We start from the raw sequence: 21428 nt of genomic DNA on the forward strand, positions 1-21428 counted from the left end.
TGGGGAGGGAGGTTGGACAGTCGACTACCTTTGAGGTTGGACCAGGGCTGTCTGTTGGCGACGTTATGAATTTCAAAAAAAAATCCCATCGAAGTACCATTTACCATTTACAGTGCATCTCTTGGACGACTCGATTTGTGCTACTATTGTGGTGGTTGTGATGGGGAGGTTGATCAGGAATTAAAGAAACAATATAAAACTGTTCTGCCCGTGTGTCTAGAATGTCTCGAACATGAACAGCCTCCATGTTATCGTCCATACGGAAAAAAATCGAAGAGTGGAAACTCTCAATAAACTGCGTTTATAATGACATGGTTTTACTGTTCTGACTATTAATATGATGCTCCTATTTGAGATTATCTGAAAAGAGATAACAAACACTGCAAATAAAGTTTGATATACTTTTAATATCATTTTCATCTCCCAATACATTGCATTTCAAAATGAAGTTAGGTAGAAGAATGATCAAACACTGAAATATAATGATATTGAAATGATATATACAGCATATATAAATATTCAAATATGAACATTTGATTATTTATTTAAAAAAAAAAGATAAAAAAAAAAAAAAATCCCTACCTACCTACCCTAATTTTTTGAGAGACGAAAGGGGAAACACAACATTTTTTTTCCTTGGCCTAAGGAAATAACCTGTTTATGTAACTAATACAAACTGACTGGGAAAAAAGACACTGACGTGCTGTCCGTGTTGTGACGGGAACCATGTCGTCCACATAGTGTTATACCTGACCGGTTTCATTACTATGTCATAACTCATCAGAGGTAAAGTGAGCGGAGTCGGTAGCCCTTTATAAAGAGTTGCATAGGGTGGTGCAGGGTGGAGCAATCATTGGGAATGCCAATGTGGCGTAGAGTTGGGCAATGTGGCATAGGGTGGTGTAATGTGGCGTATGGTGGGGTAATATGGCGTAGAGTTGGGGCAATGTGGCGTAGGTTGGGGTAATGTGGCGTAGGGTGGGGCAATGTGGCGTAGGGTGGTGTAATGTGGCGTAGAGTTGGGGCAATGTGGTGTAGGGTGAAGCAATGTGGCGTAGGGTGGGGCAATGTGGTGTAGGGTGATGCAATGTGGTGTAGGGTGGGGCAATGTGGCGTAGGGTGGGGTAATGTGGCGTAGGGTGGGGCAATGTGGTGGGGTAATGTGGCGTAGGGTGGGGCAATGTGGTGGGGCAATGTGGCGTAGGGTGGGGTAATGTGGCGTAGGGTGGGGCAATGTGGCGTAGGGTGGGGCAATGTGGCGTAGGGTGGTGTAATGTGGCGTAGAGTTGGGGCAATGTGGTGTAGGGTGAAGCAATGTGGCGTAGGGTGGGGCAATGTGGTGTAGGGTGGGGCAATGTGGCGTAGGGTGGGGTAATGTGGCGTAGGGTGGGGGCAATGTGGTGGGGTAATGTGGCGTAGGGTGGGGCAATGTGGTGGGGCAATGTGGCGTAGGGTGGGGTAATGTGGCGTAGAGTTGGGGCAATGTGGTGTAGGGTGAAGCAATGTGGCGTAGGGTGGGGCAATGTGGTGTAGGGTGGGGCAATGTGGCGTAGGGTGGGGTAATGTGGCGTAGGGTGGGGCAATGTGGTGGGGTAATGTGGCGTAGGGTGGGGCAATGTGGCGTAGGGTGGGGTAATGTGGCGTAGAGTTGGGGCAATGTGGTGTAGGGTGAAGCAATGTGGCGTAGGGTGGGGCAATGTGGTGTAGGGTGGGGCAATGTGGCGTAGGGTGGGGTAATGTGGCGTAGGGTGGGGCAATGTGGTGGGGCAATGTGGCGTAGGGTGGGGTAATGTGGCGTAGGGTGGGGCAATGTGGCGTAGGGTGGGGCAATGTGGTGTAGGGTGGGGTAATGTGGCGTATGGTGGGGCAATGTGGCGTAGGGTGGGGCAATGTGGCGTATGGTGGGGCAATGTGGTGAGGGTGGAGCAGTGTGGCGTAGGGTGGTGTAATGTGGTGGGGCAATGGTGCGTAGGGTGGGGCAATGTGGCGTAGGGTGGGGCAATATGGCGTAGGGTGGGGCAATGTGGCATAGGGTGGTGTAGTGTGGGGCAATGTGGCGTAGGCTGGGGCAATGTGGTGTAGGGTGGGGCAATATGGCGTAGGGTGGGGCAATGTGGCATAGGGTGGTGTAATGTGGCGTAGGGTGGGGCAATGTGGTGTAGGGTGGGGCAATGTTGCGTAGGGTGGGGCAATGTGGCGTAGGGTGGGGCAATGTGGGGTAGGGTGGGGCAATGTGGCGTAGTGTGGGGCAATGTGGGGTAGGGTGGGGCAATGTGGCGTAGTGTGGGGCAATGTGGCGTAGGGTGGGGCAATGTGGCGTAGGGTGGGGCAATGTGGCATAGGGTGGGGCAATGTGGCGTAGGGTGGTGTAATGTGGCGTAGGGTGGGGCAATGTGGCGTAGGGTGGGGTAATGTGGCGTAGGGTGGGGCAATGTGGTGGGGCAATGTGGCGTAGGGTGGGGTAATGTGGCGTAGGGTGGGGCAATGTGGTGTAGGGTGGGGCAATGTGGCGTAGGGTGGGGCAATGTGGCGTAGGGTTGGGCAATGTGGCGTAGGGTGGGGCAATGTGGCGTAGGGTGGTGTAATGTGGCGTAGGGTGGGGCAATGTGGCGTAGGGTGGGGTAATGTGGCGTAGGGTGGGGCAATGTGGTGGGGCAATGTGGCGTAGGGTGGGGTAATGTGGCGTAGGGTGGGGCAATGTGGCGTAGGGTGGGGCAATGTGGCATAGGGTGGGGTAATGTGGCGTATGGTGGGGCATCGTGGCGTAGGGTGGGGCAATGTGGCGTATGGTGGGGCAATGTGGTGAGGGTGGAGCAGTGTGGCGTATGGTGGGGCAATGTGGTGAGGGTGGAGCAGTGTGGCGTAGGGTGGTGTATTGTGGTGGGGCAATGGTGCGTAGGGTGGGGCAATGTGGCGTAGGGTGGTGTAATGTGGTGTAGGGTGGGGCAATGTGGCGTAGGGTGGTGTAATGTGGTGTAGGGTGGGACAATGTGGCGTAGTGTGGGGCAATGTGGCGTAGGCTGGGGCAATGTGGCATAGGGTGGTGTAATGTGGCGTAGGGTGGGGCAATGTGGTGTAGGGTGGGGCAATGTTGCGTAGGGTGGGGCAATGTGGCGTAGGGTGGGGCAATGTGGGGTAGGGTGGGGCAATGTGGCGTAGTGTGGGGCAATGTGGCGTAGAGTTGGGCAATGTGGCGTAGGGTGGGGCAATGTGGCGTAGGGTGGGGCAATGTGGCATAGGGTGGGGCAATGTGGCGTAGGGTGGTGTAATGTGGTGGGGCAATGTGGCGTAGGGTGGTGTAATATGGTGTAGGGTGGGACAATGTGGCGTAGGGTGGGGCAATGTGGCGTAGGGTGGGGCAATGTGGCGTAGGGTGGGGTAATGTGGCGTAGGGTGGGGCAATGTGGTGTAGGGTGGGGCAATGTGGCGTAGGGTGGGGCAATGTGGCGTAGGGTTGGGCAATGTGGCGTAGGGTGGGGCAATGTGGGCATAGGGTGGTGTAATGTGGCGTAGGGTGGGGCAATGTGGTGTAGGGTGGGGCAATGTGTGGTAGGGTGGGGCAATGTGGCGTAGGGTGGGGCAAGTGGCATAGGGTGGTGTAATGTGGCGTAGGGTGGTGTGATGTGGCGTAGGGTGGGGTAGGGTGGGGCAATGTGGTGTAGGGTGGGGCAATGTGGCGTAGGGTGGTGTAATGTGGTGTAATGTGATGTAGGGTGGTGGAATGTGGTGTAATGTGGCGTAGGGTGGGGCAATGTGGCGTAGGGTGGTGTAATTTGGTGTAGGGTGGTGTAATGTGGCGTAGGGTGGTGTAATGTGGCGTAGGATGGTGTAATGTGGCGTAGGGTGGTGTAATGTGGTGTAGGTTGGGGTGTCTTGATGTCGTGGAGTGGTGATCGGCATTTCCAGAGATGAAGAAAGAGCATTGTGTCTAAGACAGAGTTGTAGTGGAAGGAAGGAGGGATTTGTTGGTGTATAATGAATACCTTTGTTGGTGTATTCTATTAGAGGTGGTTTTAGTGGCCCTGTTCATGTATTTCTGTTGTTATGTGCGGTCCAAATGGAAAGGTCTCTACAAGCATACGTCAGTTGCAATAATGCAATTGCAGTCTTCATTGTTAACACGTCATCAACAAATACTGTTGCAATTCTGTGTATATACTGACCTCGAGGTTGCTCCATTCTCAATATTCTCGTTTACCCGATCACCTGCTCCTTACACATTTAACATGAGCTTAGATTTTGTTTCTTTGAACATTAGACCAACATTAGACATTGCATCCTCAGTCGGTCATAGTACTCTTTATGTTACTAGTCAGTAGTGAAATTGGTGAAATCGATTACATATGTCTCCCAGTGTTGTTTTTGAAGTCACTACTGGAATCGGTTATATACAATATACATCTCCCAATGTTGTTGTTTTGGTAGTCCTTCCTGGAATCAGTTATATACAATATATGTGTCTCCCAATGTTGTTGTTTTGGGGGTCCTTCCTGGAATCAGTTATATACAATATACGTCTCCTAATGGTATTGTTTTGGGAGTCCTTCCTGGTAAACTTTTTGCTCGTTTGTTCTGCAATATTGGAGAACATATTGCTACTAAAATCAAATGGTTCTTTGTATGTCGTCCATTTGTAAACAAATCTTGTAATCTCCATTTTTTTTCTTCAAATGTCATGTGTATGTTCCCTTTGGTCTCAGTTGTCTCCATTCAAATTTTAGTCAGATCCAGAAAACAAAATGGCGAACAGCCAGCCATTATTTAGGTCACCGGAGATAAAGTCTCAAGTGACCTATTCTAACTGCCTTTTGTCTGTCATCAGGATTCATGCGTCATTTGTTCGTAAACAATTTAGATTTTAGAGTCCTGATCAGAAACCCCGAAACGAAACTTTGAAGAAACCTTTCATGGTCAAAGGAGACTGGAGCAGGACCCAAAGGGGTCAACTTCTCAAGACCAAAATAAGATAGAATCAAATTCTCTTCATAGATGGAAGGATCTTAAGGTGCTTTACCAAAATTGGGAATTGCATGACCCTGGAGTCTCGCGTTTTCCCCTGGGGAGGGAGTAAACTTTACTATAGTTTATATAGGGAAATCACATTTTTGACTATCATTTGTTGGGTTTCTAATGAAATTAATTCTAAGTTCATTGTAATTAGTAGGTTGGGATGACAGTTTGATGTTATGAACATGTTGGTGGGGTTAAAAAGGGTCAAATTAACTGAAATATTACAAAACTCTGGTAACTGGTAAGGTCAATGGGTCCGTTCTTATTTTGACAGTTTTTATCGCTATCTTGGAAGGATATTTCCCAACTTCCCTGGTCATGCTGGAATTATGAAAGAGGAAAAGAAGGCGTCAGTAGAGAAACGATTTGTCATACACAAACTAATAATGAACATTCAATGGTTGGAACCAAATCTCCTCTGTGATCTCCTTATAGTTGGTTAAATAAGACTACTTTTCAAATTTAAAATAATAGACAGTATTGTGTGATAAATGAAACAACAAAATATTACACAAAACCACAGTAACACTGGAGTAAATGTTTATTTCTGAATAAATATCAATAACAATAACAAATATCGAAAACCACACATAAAAACAATAAATGTAGTCGCAGGCAGTTTGAATGAAAACATAGAGCAATGCTTTGTGTGTATTGCCGGGAAATGTCTCTGACTGAACTGTAAACATAAGTTGGAAGCATCCAGAGGCCTTGGAATACGAACCAGTATGTTTTACAGTATTTTACAGATATCAGTTGGTCTGTGGAAGGTAACTCACTACTTCTAATCAAGTCTGTGAATCTAAAAAAATCTAGGTTATGCTAAACTACCCACGTCAAGGCCATTCTGGACAGGAAGTGATTGGTTTACAGATTAAAAATCTATAGTGTTTTAGTACACAAACACAAAATACACATAGAGTATAACATCGGGATCGTAATATGGAATTGTTAAAATATACAGCCACATGTGATGTCATACACAGCCACATGTGATGTCATACACAGCTACATGTGATGTCATACACAGCAACATGTGATGTCATACACAGCTACATGTGATATCATACACAGCTACATGTGATGTCATACACAGCCACATGTGATGTCATACAAAGCCACATGTGATGTCTTTCACAGCTACATGTGATGTCATAAACTGTAACATGTGATGACAAACATTTAAATGGAATCTATTAGAAATGAATAACTTTATTTACAAGTTGTATTTGTGAATTTGTACAGGGAAATGGTTGTAGTCAATTCCTCTTAAAACGTGTAAAGAACAAATTAATATCGGTTTAATTATTTAGAAAATACTGAAAAACAAAATTCTAAAGTTTAAAAAAAACCCACAAACAAACCAAATCTGGTCTGAAACATCAAAGAGGAGGGCAATCATAATAAATTGATATATATGGAGCTGTGGTCTAACCCCTTGGGACAGAAGGACAGGGCCCAAAAAGGGGAACCTAGCTAAAATTTTGCTTTAAAAAAACACTTCTCCTTAATGCCTTAATGAATCACAACCAAATTTGGTTAGAAACGGCAATCATATATTTATATAAATGAGGTTGGTTTGACCCATGGGGACAGAAGGGTTGGGCCCCAAAAGGGGAACTTTTCTATTTAAAGCACTAATCCTTGTTAATACCTTAATGGGTTTCCATCAGATTTGGTCTTAAGTATCACTTGAGGAGGGCAGTCATAATTTATATAAGAATTCCACAGAAGTAGGAGTGTCGCCTGTACCTATTTCATTGAAAGGGTGTCATTTTGAAATTTCATGGTCATGATATGAAAAGCATCATGATTTCTGTTTTCTGAATAAACCACATACAAAGATTCAATTTGATATGACAAGTAGAACAGAAAAAAGGATAAAAAAACAATTAATTGTGATAATTACCTGTGTGCAAAGGACCATAACTCCAGCAAAAATGGAATTTTGACATGAGGTTCAAACTCATCTGTAATCTAATACATGTATAATAAAACCACATACTAAGTAACAAATTGATGTAGCAAAGATAGCGGAAAAAGTCCAGAAAACAAGTAATTACGGAGGAGGTATGAGAATTTCCAATGTGCAAAGGGCAATAACTCCAGCAAAAAATGGAATATTGACATAGGGCTTGATTTCAATAAATGAGTTACTCCATCAAATCTGTACAACTTTTTTAAGTAGCAAATGATTTGTTCTATAATTCTCCTTCTCTGATCAATGGAAACTGAAGTAAGTGTAGGATCTTGTACTTGGATTAAACGTTTATAGATTGCTTCAATACGATTGTATCCTTAATATCTTTATTTGTATTTAAAGATACAGGCAACATTAATGGAACTGTAGAAATCTACAAAAAGACTTTAACGAGGCTGGGCAATTACATTTAGCAACTTTGTACAAAATACACAAAAGTCTCCATTATTAGCATATGAACGTTCATTCAGACGACAACAGAATGTGTGACAAGGGTATCCACATCTGTCTGATACAGATTCTACAACTGTTGTATTTATTTAACCATGTGGTTGATACTTCTACATGAACATTTGACATTTTTGTGTGATGACACAGGAGACAGATTGTACAGGACTACAGACATACAATAACAAAACATGTCTGTACTATTTACACAGAGTCCACATGTACACTACTAGATAGAAATTGAATACATGTAAAGTAGCAGATCTAAAGAGTTTTTCTGGACTTAAATAAAAACACACCTCTAACTCAGCCCAGAAATTTTCTCTAAATACAGGTGTTTGTTCCCTTTTGGAAATTCCCCAGGAAATTTAGAAACAAGCCCAGATGGTCCTTAGATCTGCCACCGATTTATACTATTTACATTTACCAGGAAATCACATAAATTCTCAAAGCAAAGAAATATATACACAATAGTTACAATACATCTATAATTTATACTTATGATGTAAAAATGTTAAACTGATAGAGTACATTTTGTGAACTGGTACATAAAAAATCTTTCTGGCAAATTTTCTTTTTGTATGTACCAGTATCTAAACTTAAATATTAAGAAATGAACAGTATAAAATTTAGCTAAGTGGCAATTCACATGCTTAAAAATCCTTTCATTCTGGCAAATGCAATGGACTGCTAAAACAAATCTCTTTCTTAAAATCCCTTTCTTTATTGAGAAATGAGCATTTCTGCGAAACCAGCATACATCTATAAGGTTTTAGATTACCTGGATTTTTGGTGAGACCTCATGTAAACACCTGTATCCACGACATGTTTGTCTGGAGTTTTTACAATTCTCTACCTTCTGGGATGTTGTGTCTCCACCCCCCTGTATTGACCTTTAACCCTAAATAACTTCTATCAATAACATTCTATTGTAAATTCAGATGATGAACATTGACCACTGCATGCACGACAAGTTCAACATGGAATACGGGCCATTTCAAGGAGCCTTTGATCCTGTAAGACCTTGGATAGGATATGACTTTTAAAATGACCTTGAACCCAGAATGTTGTACCTTTAGAATACAATGAAAGAAAACTCCATAGTAATGGGACTTTTACCAAACAAGTTGTCTTGTCCTATGAAATTGGAGAGATGACCTCGATACAAGGTGTCTTTGAACCGTGATGTATGATGACTCGGAGTAATGACCTTTGTGATGTAAGGTGTCCTTGAACCCAAAATAATAATCTTGACAATGTAATATGAAATTGAACCAGAGGAACAAGACCCTTTAAGTGCACAGTGACCATTAACCTAAACTGAAATGACCTTTTACAATGTAAGGTGTTCTAGAGCCAATAGTTTGACTTTCGTGCCAAAGAAGATGTTTAAACCCTTATACTATAGAATGATTATAGACTGACCTTAAACCCATGTTTTCTGACCTTGTGACTTGTGCCTCCAACCCCGACCCCCAAATCTGTAGAGTGAGATTTGCAGTCTGATAATGTATGTTAGGATGCAATAGTTTGATAATGTTGGCGAATCTCGCTACATAGAAAACATGCTTGGTAATGATTCAAAGATTGACAACAATATCTATCATTTATCCAAGGGAAATAACTCACAAAACTTGATACAAATACAAGTTTCTTTAACAATACTATTACAAATCCTCTGTGACACAGACTGACTTTGCCATGAATCATTTTCATCAATTTTTGAAAAAAGTAATTGTCAAAAAATTTTAAGCTATCATAATTCAACAAATTCTAGTACTGGTGTACAAAATCAGGTATGTTAACGGTACAATTACTTGGTGTTTAAAATGAAATATTAAATGTACAGCTAGCTACACAAGTGCAATGTTGTTTTTTTTTCTCATTCTAATCTTCATGCAATGAAATAATGATTTCGGACAATTCTGACACAAGATGAAATCTTTTACATATACGATCAAAAAAAAAAGAAACGCAAACCTACCTGAGATGCGATCTCAACTCAGTAAAACCAGGATCTCATCCCAGTAAAATCAGGATTACAGCCTAGTAAAATCAGGATTACAGCCTAGTAAAATCAGGATTACAGCCTAGTGAAACTTGGGGTTGTGAGGCAGGATCTTAGCGAAGTGAAGCCACAATTAAAGCCCAGTAAACCAGTGGTTGTGTGGGTGTTTCACAGCCCAGTAAAACTAGATGTGATATGACATCAGTCCAATATAACCAGACCTACAGGTCAGTAAAACTAGATGTGATATGACATCAGTCCAATATAACCTGACCTACAGGTCAGTAAAACTAGATGTGATATGACATCAGTCCAATATAACCAGACCTACAGCCCAGTAAAACTAGATGTGATATGACATCAGTCCAATATAACCAGACCTACAGCCCAGTAAAACTAGATGTGATATGACATCAGTCCAATATAACCAGACCTACAGCCCAGTAAAACTAGATGTGATATGACATCAGTCCAATATAACCAGACCTACAGGTCAGTAAAACTAGATGTGATATGACATCAGTCCAATATAACCAGACCTACAGGTCAGTAAAACTAGATGTGATATGACATCAGTCCAATATAACCAGACCTACAGCCCAGTAAAACTAGATGTGATATGACATCAGTCCAATATAACCAGACCCACAGGTCAGTAAAACTAGATGTGATATGACATCAGTCCAATATAACTAGACCTACAGGTTAGTAAAACTAGATGTGATATGACATCAGTCCAATATAACCAGACCTACAGGTCAGTAAAACTAGATGTGATATGACATCAGTCCAATATAACCAGACCTACAGGTCAGTAAAACTAGATGTGATATGACATCAGTCCAATATAACCTGACCTACAGGTCAGTAAAACTAGATGTGATATGACATCAGTCCAATATAACCAGACCTACAGCCCAGTAAAACTAGATGTGATATGACATCAGTCCAATATAACCAGACCTACAGCCCAGTAAAACTAGATGTGATATGACATCAGTCCAATATAACCAAACCCACAGGTCAGTAAAACTAGATGTGATATGACATCAGTCCAATATAACCAGACCTACAGCCCAGTACAACTAGATGTGATATGACATCAGTCCAATATAACCAGACCTACAGCCCAGTAAAACTAGATGTGATATGACATCAGTCCAATATAACCAGACCTACAGGTCAGTAAAACTAGATGTGATATGACATCAGTCCAATATAACCAGACCTACAGGTCAGTAAAACTAGATGTGATATGACATCAGTCCAATATAACCAGACCTACAGCCCAGTAAAACTAGATGTGATATGACATCAGTCCAATATAACCAAACCCTACAGGTCAGTAAAACTAGATGTGATATGACATCAGTCCAATATAACCAGACCTACAGCCCAGTAAAACTAGATGTGATATGACATCAGTCCAATATAACCAGACCTACAGGTCAGTAAAACTAGATGTGATATGACATCAGTCCAATATAACCAGACCTACAGGTCAGTAAAACTAGATGTGATATGACATCAGTCCAATATAACCAGACCTACAGGTCAGTAAAACTAGATGTGATATGACATCAGTCCAATATAACCAAACCCTACAGGTCAGTAAAACTAGAGATTGCCAGGAGTATATCATTGTACAGGAAGATAAGCAAATGTTACTGCCTTTTTTAATTCCCATAAAATAATAACAAGAGGCCCAATGGGCCTGTATCGCTCACTGGCTCTACAGCAACTTTGAAGTTGATTGAGGTCATTTCTAAAGATACTATGTTGATTACCTCTTTATTCAAATATCATTGTAAGCTAGTTTTATTCATATTAAAATTTTTCTAGTCCTTCATTCCAGCATTCTATTTGCCTATTATCAGGTCTGGTAGGCTCTTGGCTGTCGCAAAATTATTGTTTAAAGATTTACGCCAATTTCACACCTGTGACCTTGAATATAGGTCAAGGTCATTTATTTTGAACAAAATTGGTAGCCTTTCACCCCAGCATGCTACAGGCCCTATATCAAGTCCCTGGGCCTCTTGGTTATTGAGAAGAAGTCGTTTGAAGGTTATAGCCTATTTGACCCATGTGACCTTGAATGAAGGCCAAGGTCATTTATTTGAACAAACTTTGTAGCCCTTCACCCCAGCATGCTACATGCCCAATATCAAGTCCCTGGGCCTCTTGGTTATTGAGAAGAAGTCGTTTGAAGATTATAGCCTATTTGACTCATATGACCTTGAATTAAGGTCAAGGTCATTTATTTGAACAAACTTTGTAGCCCTTCACCCACGCATGCTTCAGGCCAAATATCAAGTCCCTGGGCCTCTTGGTTATTGAGAAGAAGTTGTTTGAAAATTATAGCCTATTTGACCCATGTGACCTTGAATGAAGGTCAAGGTCATTTATTTGAACAAACTTTGTAGCCCTTCACCCCAGCATGCTACAGGCCCAATATCAAGTCCCTGGGCCTCTTGGTTATTGAGAAGAAGTCGTCTGAAGATTATAGCCTATTTGACCCATGTGACCTTGAATGAAGGTCAAGGTCATTTATTTGAACAAACTTTGTAGCCCTTCACCCCAGCATGCTACAGGCCCAATATCAAGTCCCTGGGCCTCTTGGTTATTGAGAAGAAGTCGTCTGAAGATTATAGCCTATTTGACCCATGTGACCTTGAATGAAGGTCAAGGTCATTTATTTGAACAAACTTTGTAGCCCTTCACCCCAGCATGCTACAGGCCCAATATCAAGTCCCTGGGCTTCTTGGTTATTGAGAAGAAGTCGTCTGAAGATTATAGCCTATTTGACCCATGTGACCTTGAATGAAGGTCAAGGTCATTTATTTGAACAAACTTTGTAGCCCTTCACCCCAGCATGCTACAGACCCAATATCAAGTCCCTGGGCCTCTTGGTTATTGAGAAGAAGTTGTTTGAATGAAAAAGTTGACGCCGGCCGGACAGACGGACGACGGACGCCGCACCACGGCATAAGCTCACTTGCCCTTCGGGCAGGTGAGCTAAAAAGTAATTGTTGCTCCCACAGAAAAAAGTTAGTTTGAATTTAACTGTAAGAAATCAATATTTATTTTATGATTTTGTTTTATTCTTTAATTGTAAGGTCAGAATAAGATTAGTTTTGAAAAGCATGACTTTCTAAAAACATACCATTTATGTTCCCGGTAAAAGGTACCTCACTTTGTAAACAGGGAATAGGATAATACACCTCTATATTGTACATAATGGAGGAACACGTACATTATCGTAATTGTATCCATGACAATTTGTCAGGAACTCGGATACACGATTATTTTTTTCCCTACTAACAAAAATGAAAAGAAATGTGTTTACAATAAGAACTGAAATATCCTGTAGGCAATACAAACCATAGTACAACTCGGCTTTCTAAAGGGAGGTAACTTACTTTCTCCTAAGGGAATAAATTTCAAGAGCGTGCTCTAATACATATATGCTATGTTTACAACTAAAATAGATCAAAAACAACAAAGTCATTTCTATATAGTATTTACAACTAAGGACAAAATAACATTTTCTATGTACGAGATTCTGAGTGAAGTGCAGTGTGCAGTTTTTCATGTAAAATGGTAAAAGTGCAATATATCGAATTTTAAAAGTGATTCCTTACATGTGAAATTTGAAAACCCTTATATGTTAACTTAAAAAGTGATTCCTTACATTTGAAATTTAAAAACCCATATGTTGTCTTAAAAAGTGATTCTTTACATGTGAAATTTAAACAAGCAATATGTTAACTTTAAAAGTGACTCCTTACATGCGATATTCAACAAATTAATAAAAAGCTAGATTACATATTCCAAAACTTGTTTTATTTGAGGATATTATGTGAACTAATCAAATTGACCACACCTTACTGTATTTATCCTGTAATAAACTCAGGGTCGAACACATGACCTCTAAAAGTCATGTGGTCTTATTATAGGATAATGTACTGTTTGTTATAATTACACAGAACAGTAATAGTTATAGAAGGGCCTATCACCACAGATTGGTTTATTGTCGGCTGTATAGGGTATGAATGGTTAATAGAAGAGTAAGATAATATACACATACTTTAGTATACACATTGTAATGATACATTTCTTTCTGGCATTCGCGATGAAGAAGTATGTGATGAAAAAAACCAAAAGGCCTAGGGGCCCTAACGGTCACCTGAGTTCTGATGTGTACACTAATAGATGATGTTCTGCTTTTAAACCAACATTAAATGCATCTCATTCAACCCTGTGTCCTTGAAAGTAGGTCAAGGTAATTGTTTTGAACAAACTTGGTAGCCCTTCATCCCAGCATGCCACTGGCACAATATCATGACCCTTGGCCTCTCAGTTGAAAATGTAAATTGTTTATGACGCAGGATGCCGGACATAAGGCGATCGCAATAGGTCAATCGAGACTTTGTCTCAGATATGACATATAAAAAGGATCTACACCATTCCGTAATTAATAAATAGAAATGGAACTTAGCCATATACTGATAAAAAGAAAAAAGTAAAGTTGAAAATAAATTTGGCAAGATATTCATAACATTATCTATCAGATGCGGACCTATATCAGAGTGATTTTCTGAAATCATCCACTCTCATTCAGTCATAGCATTTTTTGGTAGAGCTATTTAAAAGATCAACAGCCCTAGACTAATACCCAAGCCTTCTTGGTTTAACACTTGATGGAAGCTTACTGTAAATAAACATATTTTGGTGTACCTAATTTCTTTAGCTTATAATAATCAAATTTTGACATATTGGTAAGTATTTATAAATTGACTGCCATACATATGATACATACCGGTATGTAATGGAAGGCAATTCACAGTATACAAAACCTACAATGTAGCGATCATAAGTTAGGACAATGGCTTATGTAACAAGCATTTTCATTGGCTTAAAAAATTATGTTATTAGCCCGTAATGTCAAAAAATGATGTCACCATTGGTAATGTCACTTTTGATTGGCTTGATACAGCCGCATAATAATTTCTAGGAGAAAAGAGTTTGTCAATAAAAGAAGATTTACACAGGGATTATGTACAGTAGATCAAATTACAAGGATTAAACAGAATACATTATTTTTTAGCTATAACACAAAAAGAGTGTACTGTCATCATAAACCACTTGGATTTGTGGTTTATCTAGAGTACAATCCTTTTTTTGTCATAGAAAATATTCAAGTTAATCCTTAAAAACACACTTAATTTTGTATGTTCACACAGTTTTCATTGTTGTGATCAAGGACATGGAATAGGTTTCAGTACCGTATTTATTTTGTAATAAGTTCAGAGCGCCAACAACTATTATTGCCAGGCAAGGGCTTATTACCAGGCATGGACATATTACCAGATGTAGTGGTACTTGATTTTACTTATGAATCAATATAAATAAAAACAATATAAACTATTTATATCTGTATAAAATTACCCATATAATAATAATATCCTGTTATACATGCTTTAATTAATGAACAACTAAAATTACTGTTTTTGCTTTTACTGTTACCATACATTTGTAATGCGATTCACGTAGACAAATACAATGTCAGATCTGAGAATAGCAAAAAGTGAAATACACATAAGACATCATACAAAAATTTCCTATCAAATCTTACATTATACATAATACTATTTAAAAACCTGAAATGATTGAAAATGTGATCCCCGCACAGCGGAAATATCCAACAATACGATGTACAAGTTGTCTGACAATGAGATCATTTGTTGATGAACATTTAACTCTGTATAACAATAAACCCTAGAGCTTGAGAGTAGAATCTAACATGTTTATCTAAAACAAAGTTGAGCATTATTATGTATGCACAGTAGATAGTTGTTGTATTAACAACACTATTGGTTTGGAGTATAGTGAGGGGAGGTCTATGCATAAAAGTCTTTAGTATCACATGACAATATACAGCTTTATAATGTAATCAATGACTTGGGATTAACGGCACACAAGAGTTATCTCCCTTACAAACTTTAATAATGTTTAAAACAGATCAGTAATTATATTCCTAGGTTCATCTCAAGTATGTCCTCCTTTATATAAACCAACAAGATAATAAATATTTTTTCTAAGTTTCTAAAGTAGCCGTGGGAGTTCTTTTATAGAAATGAGATGCATATCAGAATAAGGCAGCATACATCCTTAACACAAATGTATCGTGTACTTAAACAATAACAGAGAAACAGTGATCATCAATATGTTCCAACATCCAACCCAGTCTTAACTAATTACTTCACTTATACATATTGCCTAAATTAAAATGTTCTACTTATTTCATTTTTCGAATTCAAAATAACAAATTAATAAATAAATCTTTATAGAAACTCTTGTATACACATTGTATATGATATTAAAAACTACTGAATTATCATATAACTTTAACTGCATTTTGACAAAGAATTTTTAGTGAAACAACAGTCTGGTATCTGCCTACTTTCTGTAGTTTTTATCTGTGTCACACTGCGTTCCTAAATGTATTTTAGAAATAAATATGGTAGCAGGTATTAATAGCTGTTAAGTAATGGATAATGACCGAAACCTGGGATTTCTTCTGAATACAACCTAGAGATGAGGGCCTTATAGCCCGAATCTCTTGGTTGTATTCAGAAGAAATCCCAGGTTGAGGTCATTACATGTATCTGACATAAACCAATGCACTCTTTTGTTTAAATAAATGCCAGTTATTAAATAAATACCAGTCACCACGGTTCACCAGTCACGTTCACTTTTTTCTAGCCTTATTATGGAATATCAGGAGTGTTTCGGTCCGGAAACAGCCGAGATGTTAGATTGCATTTCACTCGGGAATGTTTACAAAAATATATAAAGCGCGTACACGTGTCCAACAGAAGGTCTATGAGTTAAAATACAAACATGGATTACAATTCTGACACTATTCTATGTCAGGTATTGGATTTATATGAACATTAGGCCGAGCAACAGGAAAACGAAAGTGCTTTTGACGCAAAATAAGTTCACCTGTAGTGAAAAGGAGACAGAAAGTGATTAGGTAGAAAACACCTAATCACCGGATACTTTATGGACATGGGCACTGGGGGTGGCATGGAAATTAAAGTTGGCTAAGGTAAATGTCGAAAGAAAGTTATATCATGTATGTGTGTGATATAGTCATCCTTTTGTTTTCGCATAATTATTTCACATACAGTAGCTATAATGTACATATATGTGTCTGGTTCAGTAGCTCTTTTTCCATGCCAAACACAGTTATATTTAAAAATGTAACTTCTATTTGATGAAAACTTCTCATTATTCAGTCAAACTTTATGAAATGTGTTTTCTTGCTCCGACGTTCCTTCTTTGCCGCATAACTTGTGAAATTAACAATTTTTGATGTGATTTTGACGGTATTTTTACGTTTTACGTCCGCTATGGGAGGTAATCAGAAGGGTGACTTCATTGATATATACATAATAATAATTACTACGTTAATTTAGTTGTAATAAATAACTATTTTACATATTTTTTTCTAGTAGGATTTGTATCACCTACCTTTAAACATACATGACAATACCTGTCTGATAGTGAATGTAATATAAACAATTACATTTTAGGCAAAATAAAAGTTGCTTTCTACCCTTAAATATTTTTTTCTTGTGCGAAATATTACCATGGGAGGCAACTCTTTTGCACAATTATACATTCAAGATTTTCATTTGTTTTACTTTTAAAATCATGGTTTATGTGGCAATTATTCTATAATGTATTATCAATAGCAAAATGTCTCATACTCATAGTTTTTCTACTCCCTGAAATTTATTCAAAAATAATTAAATACAGTATATAACTTTCTTTTGTTTTGTGTTCTATTTTAACTTATTTTCAGTTTTCATGCAGTGGTGAAGTGTGCAGACTGTTATGTAATCTGCTTATTCAGGCCTTGATATTAATAATGCCCACTTGCATCCAGTTACATGAAAGACCCGGGCAAAAAACAAAACCTCATTGTGGTGATAGTGCCCAGTTTTTGGGATCAAACAAAAACATTGTGTTAATAAAACCCGGTTCTTTGTAAACATAATACACACTTCGACCGCGGCATGAAAAAACGGCGACATTATGAGAGATAATGTACGCTACAAACAATAGAGCAATGGTTTAATTGTCTGTTATATACTTAGTAGTATTGGTCAGGTATTCTTTATAGTTTAGTCCATTATAAGCCTCTATGACATATACTGACTTCCAATTCACATATCTCTGTCAACTGTTATATAATTGTTATCAATGATAATTATAGAAATAAACTCTACAAGCAGATAAATAATGATATACACCATGAAGGCTAGCTGTTCTGATGTAGAAATATCTATTAACCCATCTTATTTAGGCATGCATTATCAACACTTTGAAGTCACCTGATTATTTTTGTAGTGGAAGGGAGACAACTCTCACACCAGTTGATTACTAGTTAAGGTCAAAAACTCCTAGCAAAAATTGTATTTGTTTCCACAGTTATTGTGTAATGTAAAGGTGAGAACTCTCACACCAATATGGTGACTTATTAATATTTTTGATTGCTCAATTACATGTGGTGCGTTTGATATTATTTCTCTGTAAATTTATGAAAACTTTATGTATGAAAAGTTAAAATCTATAAAGAGTTTAAATTAAACAATCATAATTCTTTGTGATTCTGATCAATATCTTCAACAAGCCACAAATGTATATCTACAGCCATTTACACAAGACTAGATAGGGATAATACATCTAAAAACATCATATCTTAAAGTATACACAGAAATATAAACACTTTTAATAATTTGTTTAAAAGTCCAAAATGCTACGCCGTATAAAGTTATGAATTTATCATAAACAACTTTCTTGACTGTACACTTAATAACATGAAAATGATAAGCCATTCATTCTCACACAGGATTTATAAACCATGATCCATTTTAAAATAATTCAGGAATGATGAGATACAATAATGTATATGCTATCTGCACGAATAAGAACTTCTGTTACATTGGCAGAAAACAGTTTAAGATTGCAAAAAGCTTAGAAAAAACATCCTAGTATCATACTGTCATTATATGCATAAAGGCATTCTTGTTCTCACTTGACGGAAATGAGCCGCATTTTCCATAATGTTCAGGGTCATATAAGTCATAAACTGTGTAGGGTCCTTCAGCTGGCCTGCCAGTGTCATCCCTCTAAAAGTCTTGTTTAAGTGTCAACCCATTTGAAGGTCATGCTATGGCCCTCTTTGAAGGTCTCCCACTATCAAGTTCCCTTGTGGAGAGGCCCTCAAAAAGGCCCGGATATGATCTTCAATGAAGGCCCCCTAAGTCAGGTCTCCTGGATCGACGGCCCACACAGAAGCCACAGATGAAGCCTTCATTAAAGGTCCCTCTGAAAAGTCTCCTGAACAGCAGACCCCCTTAGGAGCCCCTTTCCCCCTCCTCCTGGGTAGAAGTGGGAGGCAACCTAAGAAAGCTGCAAACATGACCTACAATGACGTCCCCCTTTGTCTGGTCTTCTGGAGGGTAGGACCCCACCAAAGTTCTCCTAGATTAGACCCCCAAGGAAGGCCCTCACACAGTGACAATATACTCAGGGTTGACGAAAGAGAAACCGGTGAATTCTGTTTGGTCCAAATTCATGATGAACAACTTGTCTGTTGGTGTCATCTTAAGGGCTTCGCTGGTAAACTCACGGTCAAAGTTACTGACATCTTTCTTTGTTTTCTGAAAATAAAAATGATGAAAAAAATGAGACATCACAACTCACATATACAAAATCGTGTGTAAATGAAGTTTGGCATTGTTAATCCAGTAAGACTTCTTTCATTTAACTTACCTTTTCCCAGAAAACATATATCAATGATTTTTCTATGATATTGTTCATTGTACCATGTGTATCTATACACTCTTCAGTTGTTTTTGTAAAAAGAAGAATTTTCAGTAATAAGAGGTATATTTGGCCAGTGTCTCACCTACCTTAAACAAAGGTAAATATTACTATTATATCACTGTTTGGTATAACTGTTGTAATGTAACCAGGTCCTGGTGGAATGTTCAACTTCAGATTTTTTTTTAAAGTTCTACAAATGCGCTTCCTTATGGAAAGTTGTAAGGATGAAATATATCAAAATAGATTAAAATCATAGAAAAAGCAAGTATGAAAAAAATACTGATTGATAAAAAACCCTTTGTGCTAACCAGTCAACGGGTAAAACAAGCCTTGTATAGAGGAATTAGATAAAGGGCAATGATTCTACTGCACATAAAATCCAACTTTTCTTATGTAGCTAGTGGAAGCAGATCAGGGTTTTTTGGGAATTGGAATGCGATACCAAATCCTTTCTATACTCGAAGTGAAACCTCAGGTAAAAACCTCAGGTAAAAGACGTAACTATTTAACAAGCAAAAGCACAACCTTGTAAATAAAGTACATTTTGTATATGCGGTTTACCTTTTTTGTCGAAATATGTACTGCAGATTTTAGTCAAGAAAATCAGCAATTAAGATTTGGAATTACTAAATAATAGATTATGTTTGATGTTGTTGACAAGGCAGTGCTTCATTAACAGATAACCTCCAGACCAAGGGGTGTCACAATCTCTTAACACTTAAGAACCGGAGTTCTGACTTCTAATCTGCAGGGTTGTCTGACTGTTCCACAAGTTCAAAGTTGAAGTCTGATGGCTGAAATAATGTTGTACACAGTCTCTCTGGGTATATATGTATGCTGACATTAAGAAATGGCACCTGGCCACTAAGTAGGATTTGGGATGTGTTCTCTAGTTTTTATACACTGGTACATCTGTACTCAGGAGTTTAACTTCTCTTCATACATATTTCCAAGGTTTAGGGGGTAACCGGTTAAAGCCTGAAGACTGGTGCAGGGTATGGTGGGGTTGGAGGTGGCAGAGGAGAGGGTATCTCTGAAAACCATTACCACTAAGTTCATCTTTATCCTACAGATTCTAAGTCTTACAAATATAGGATTTTTTTTTACTGATCCAACCCACTTGTACCTTGTTGTTACGATGTTTGTCACGCAGCTGGAAATAGACAACATCGACAAACATTCAGATGCATAAGATTAACATAAAATTATCATGAGAAAATCATGACACAATTACATTGGTTTTGTTTCTTTAATGAGCATTATATACAGCCTGAAGGCTACTAGATGCTTTCCCCAACATATATGATACTTACTCACACACTTTCACTAATACACGCACAATAAGAGAAAGGAAATCAGAAAATATACTGGGTAAATAGACAAACTAAGAAAAAACTTCAGAAGAATTCACACAGAGTTCACATAATCTATTTATCAATGACCTTGATATTTGGGTATATAGTGGTACAATGACCTTGCTGTTAGGTATATAATGGTACAATGACCTTGATGTTGGGTATATAGTGGTACAATGACCTTGATGTTTAGGTATATAGTGGTACAATGACCTTGATGTTTAGGTATATAGTGGTACAATGACCTTGACGTTGGGTATATAGTGGTACAATGACCTGGATGTTTAGGTATATAATGGTACAATGACCTTGACGTTGGGTATATAGTGGTACAATGACCTTGATGTTTAGGTATATAGTGGTACAATGACCTTGATGTTAGGCATATAGTGGTACAATGACCTTGATGTTTGGGTTTATAGTGGTACAATGACCTTGATGTTTGAGTGTATAGTGGTAGTATGACCTTGATGTTTAGGAATATAGTGGTACAATGACCTTGATGTTAGGTATATAGTGTACATACTATGACCTTGATGTTTGAGTGTATAGTGGTAGTATGACCTTGATGTTTAGGAATATAGTGGTACTATGTCTCTATAGAAGTGTCTCTGAGGAAAACCTAATTTAGAAAATCTTACAATCTACTATAACTTAGGTACACAAAAAAGAACGCTTTAATATGCTATATTGACAACAACAATTTTGTAAAGTGTAAAATCAT

The 21428-nt window shown here is 38.6% G+C and overlaps 2 protein-coding genes and 1 long non-coding RNA gene across 3 annotated transcripts in view; all 3 read right to left on the reverse strand.

Moving 5' to 3' along the window:
• Positions 1-780: 780 nt before the first annotated feature.
• On the reverse strand, positions 781-3900 carry LOC117339590 (extensin-like). The gene has a single exon (XM_033901313.1). The coding sequence runs from the start codon at positions 3898-3900 to the stop codon at positions 781-783; it is 3120 nt and encodes a 1039-aa protein (XP_033757204.1).
• A 1633-nt stretch (positions 3901-5533) lies between these two features.
• On the reverse strand, positions 5534-11431 carry LOC117330873. The gene is made up of 2 exons (XR_004533412.1): positions 9721-11431; positions 5534-9667 (listed from the first exon to the last, which is right to left on the reverse strand). It is a non-coding gene; the product is annotated as an uncharacterized LOC117330873 (long non-coding RNA).
• A 970-nt stretch (positions 11432-12401) lies between these two features.
• Positions 12402-21428, reverse strand: part of LOC117330878 (calcium-dependent protein kinase C-like) — a 224205-nt gene continuing 215178 nt past the window's right edge. The window contains exon 16 of the mRNA XM_033889443.1: positions 12402-19183. Within this exon, the coding sequence (XP_033745334.1) occupies positions 19031-19183 (153 nt within the window). The 3' untranslated portion in view covers positions 12402-19030. The remainder of the gene's footprint in view (positions 19184-21428) is intronic.

The sequence above is a fragment of the Pecten maximus genome, chromosome 1 (genome assembly GCF_902652985.1).
Source record: "Pecten maximus chromosome 1, xPecMax1.1, whole genome shotgun sequence".
Lineage (NCBI taxonomy): Eukaryota > Metazoa > Mollusca > Bivalvia > Pectinida > Pectinidae > Pecten > Pecten maximus.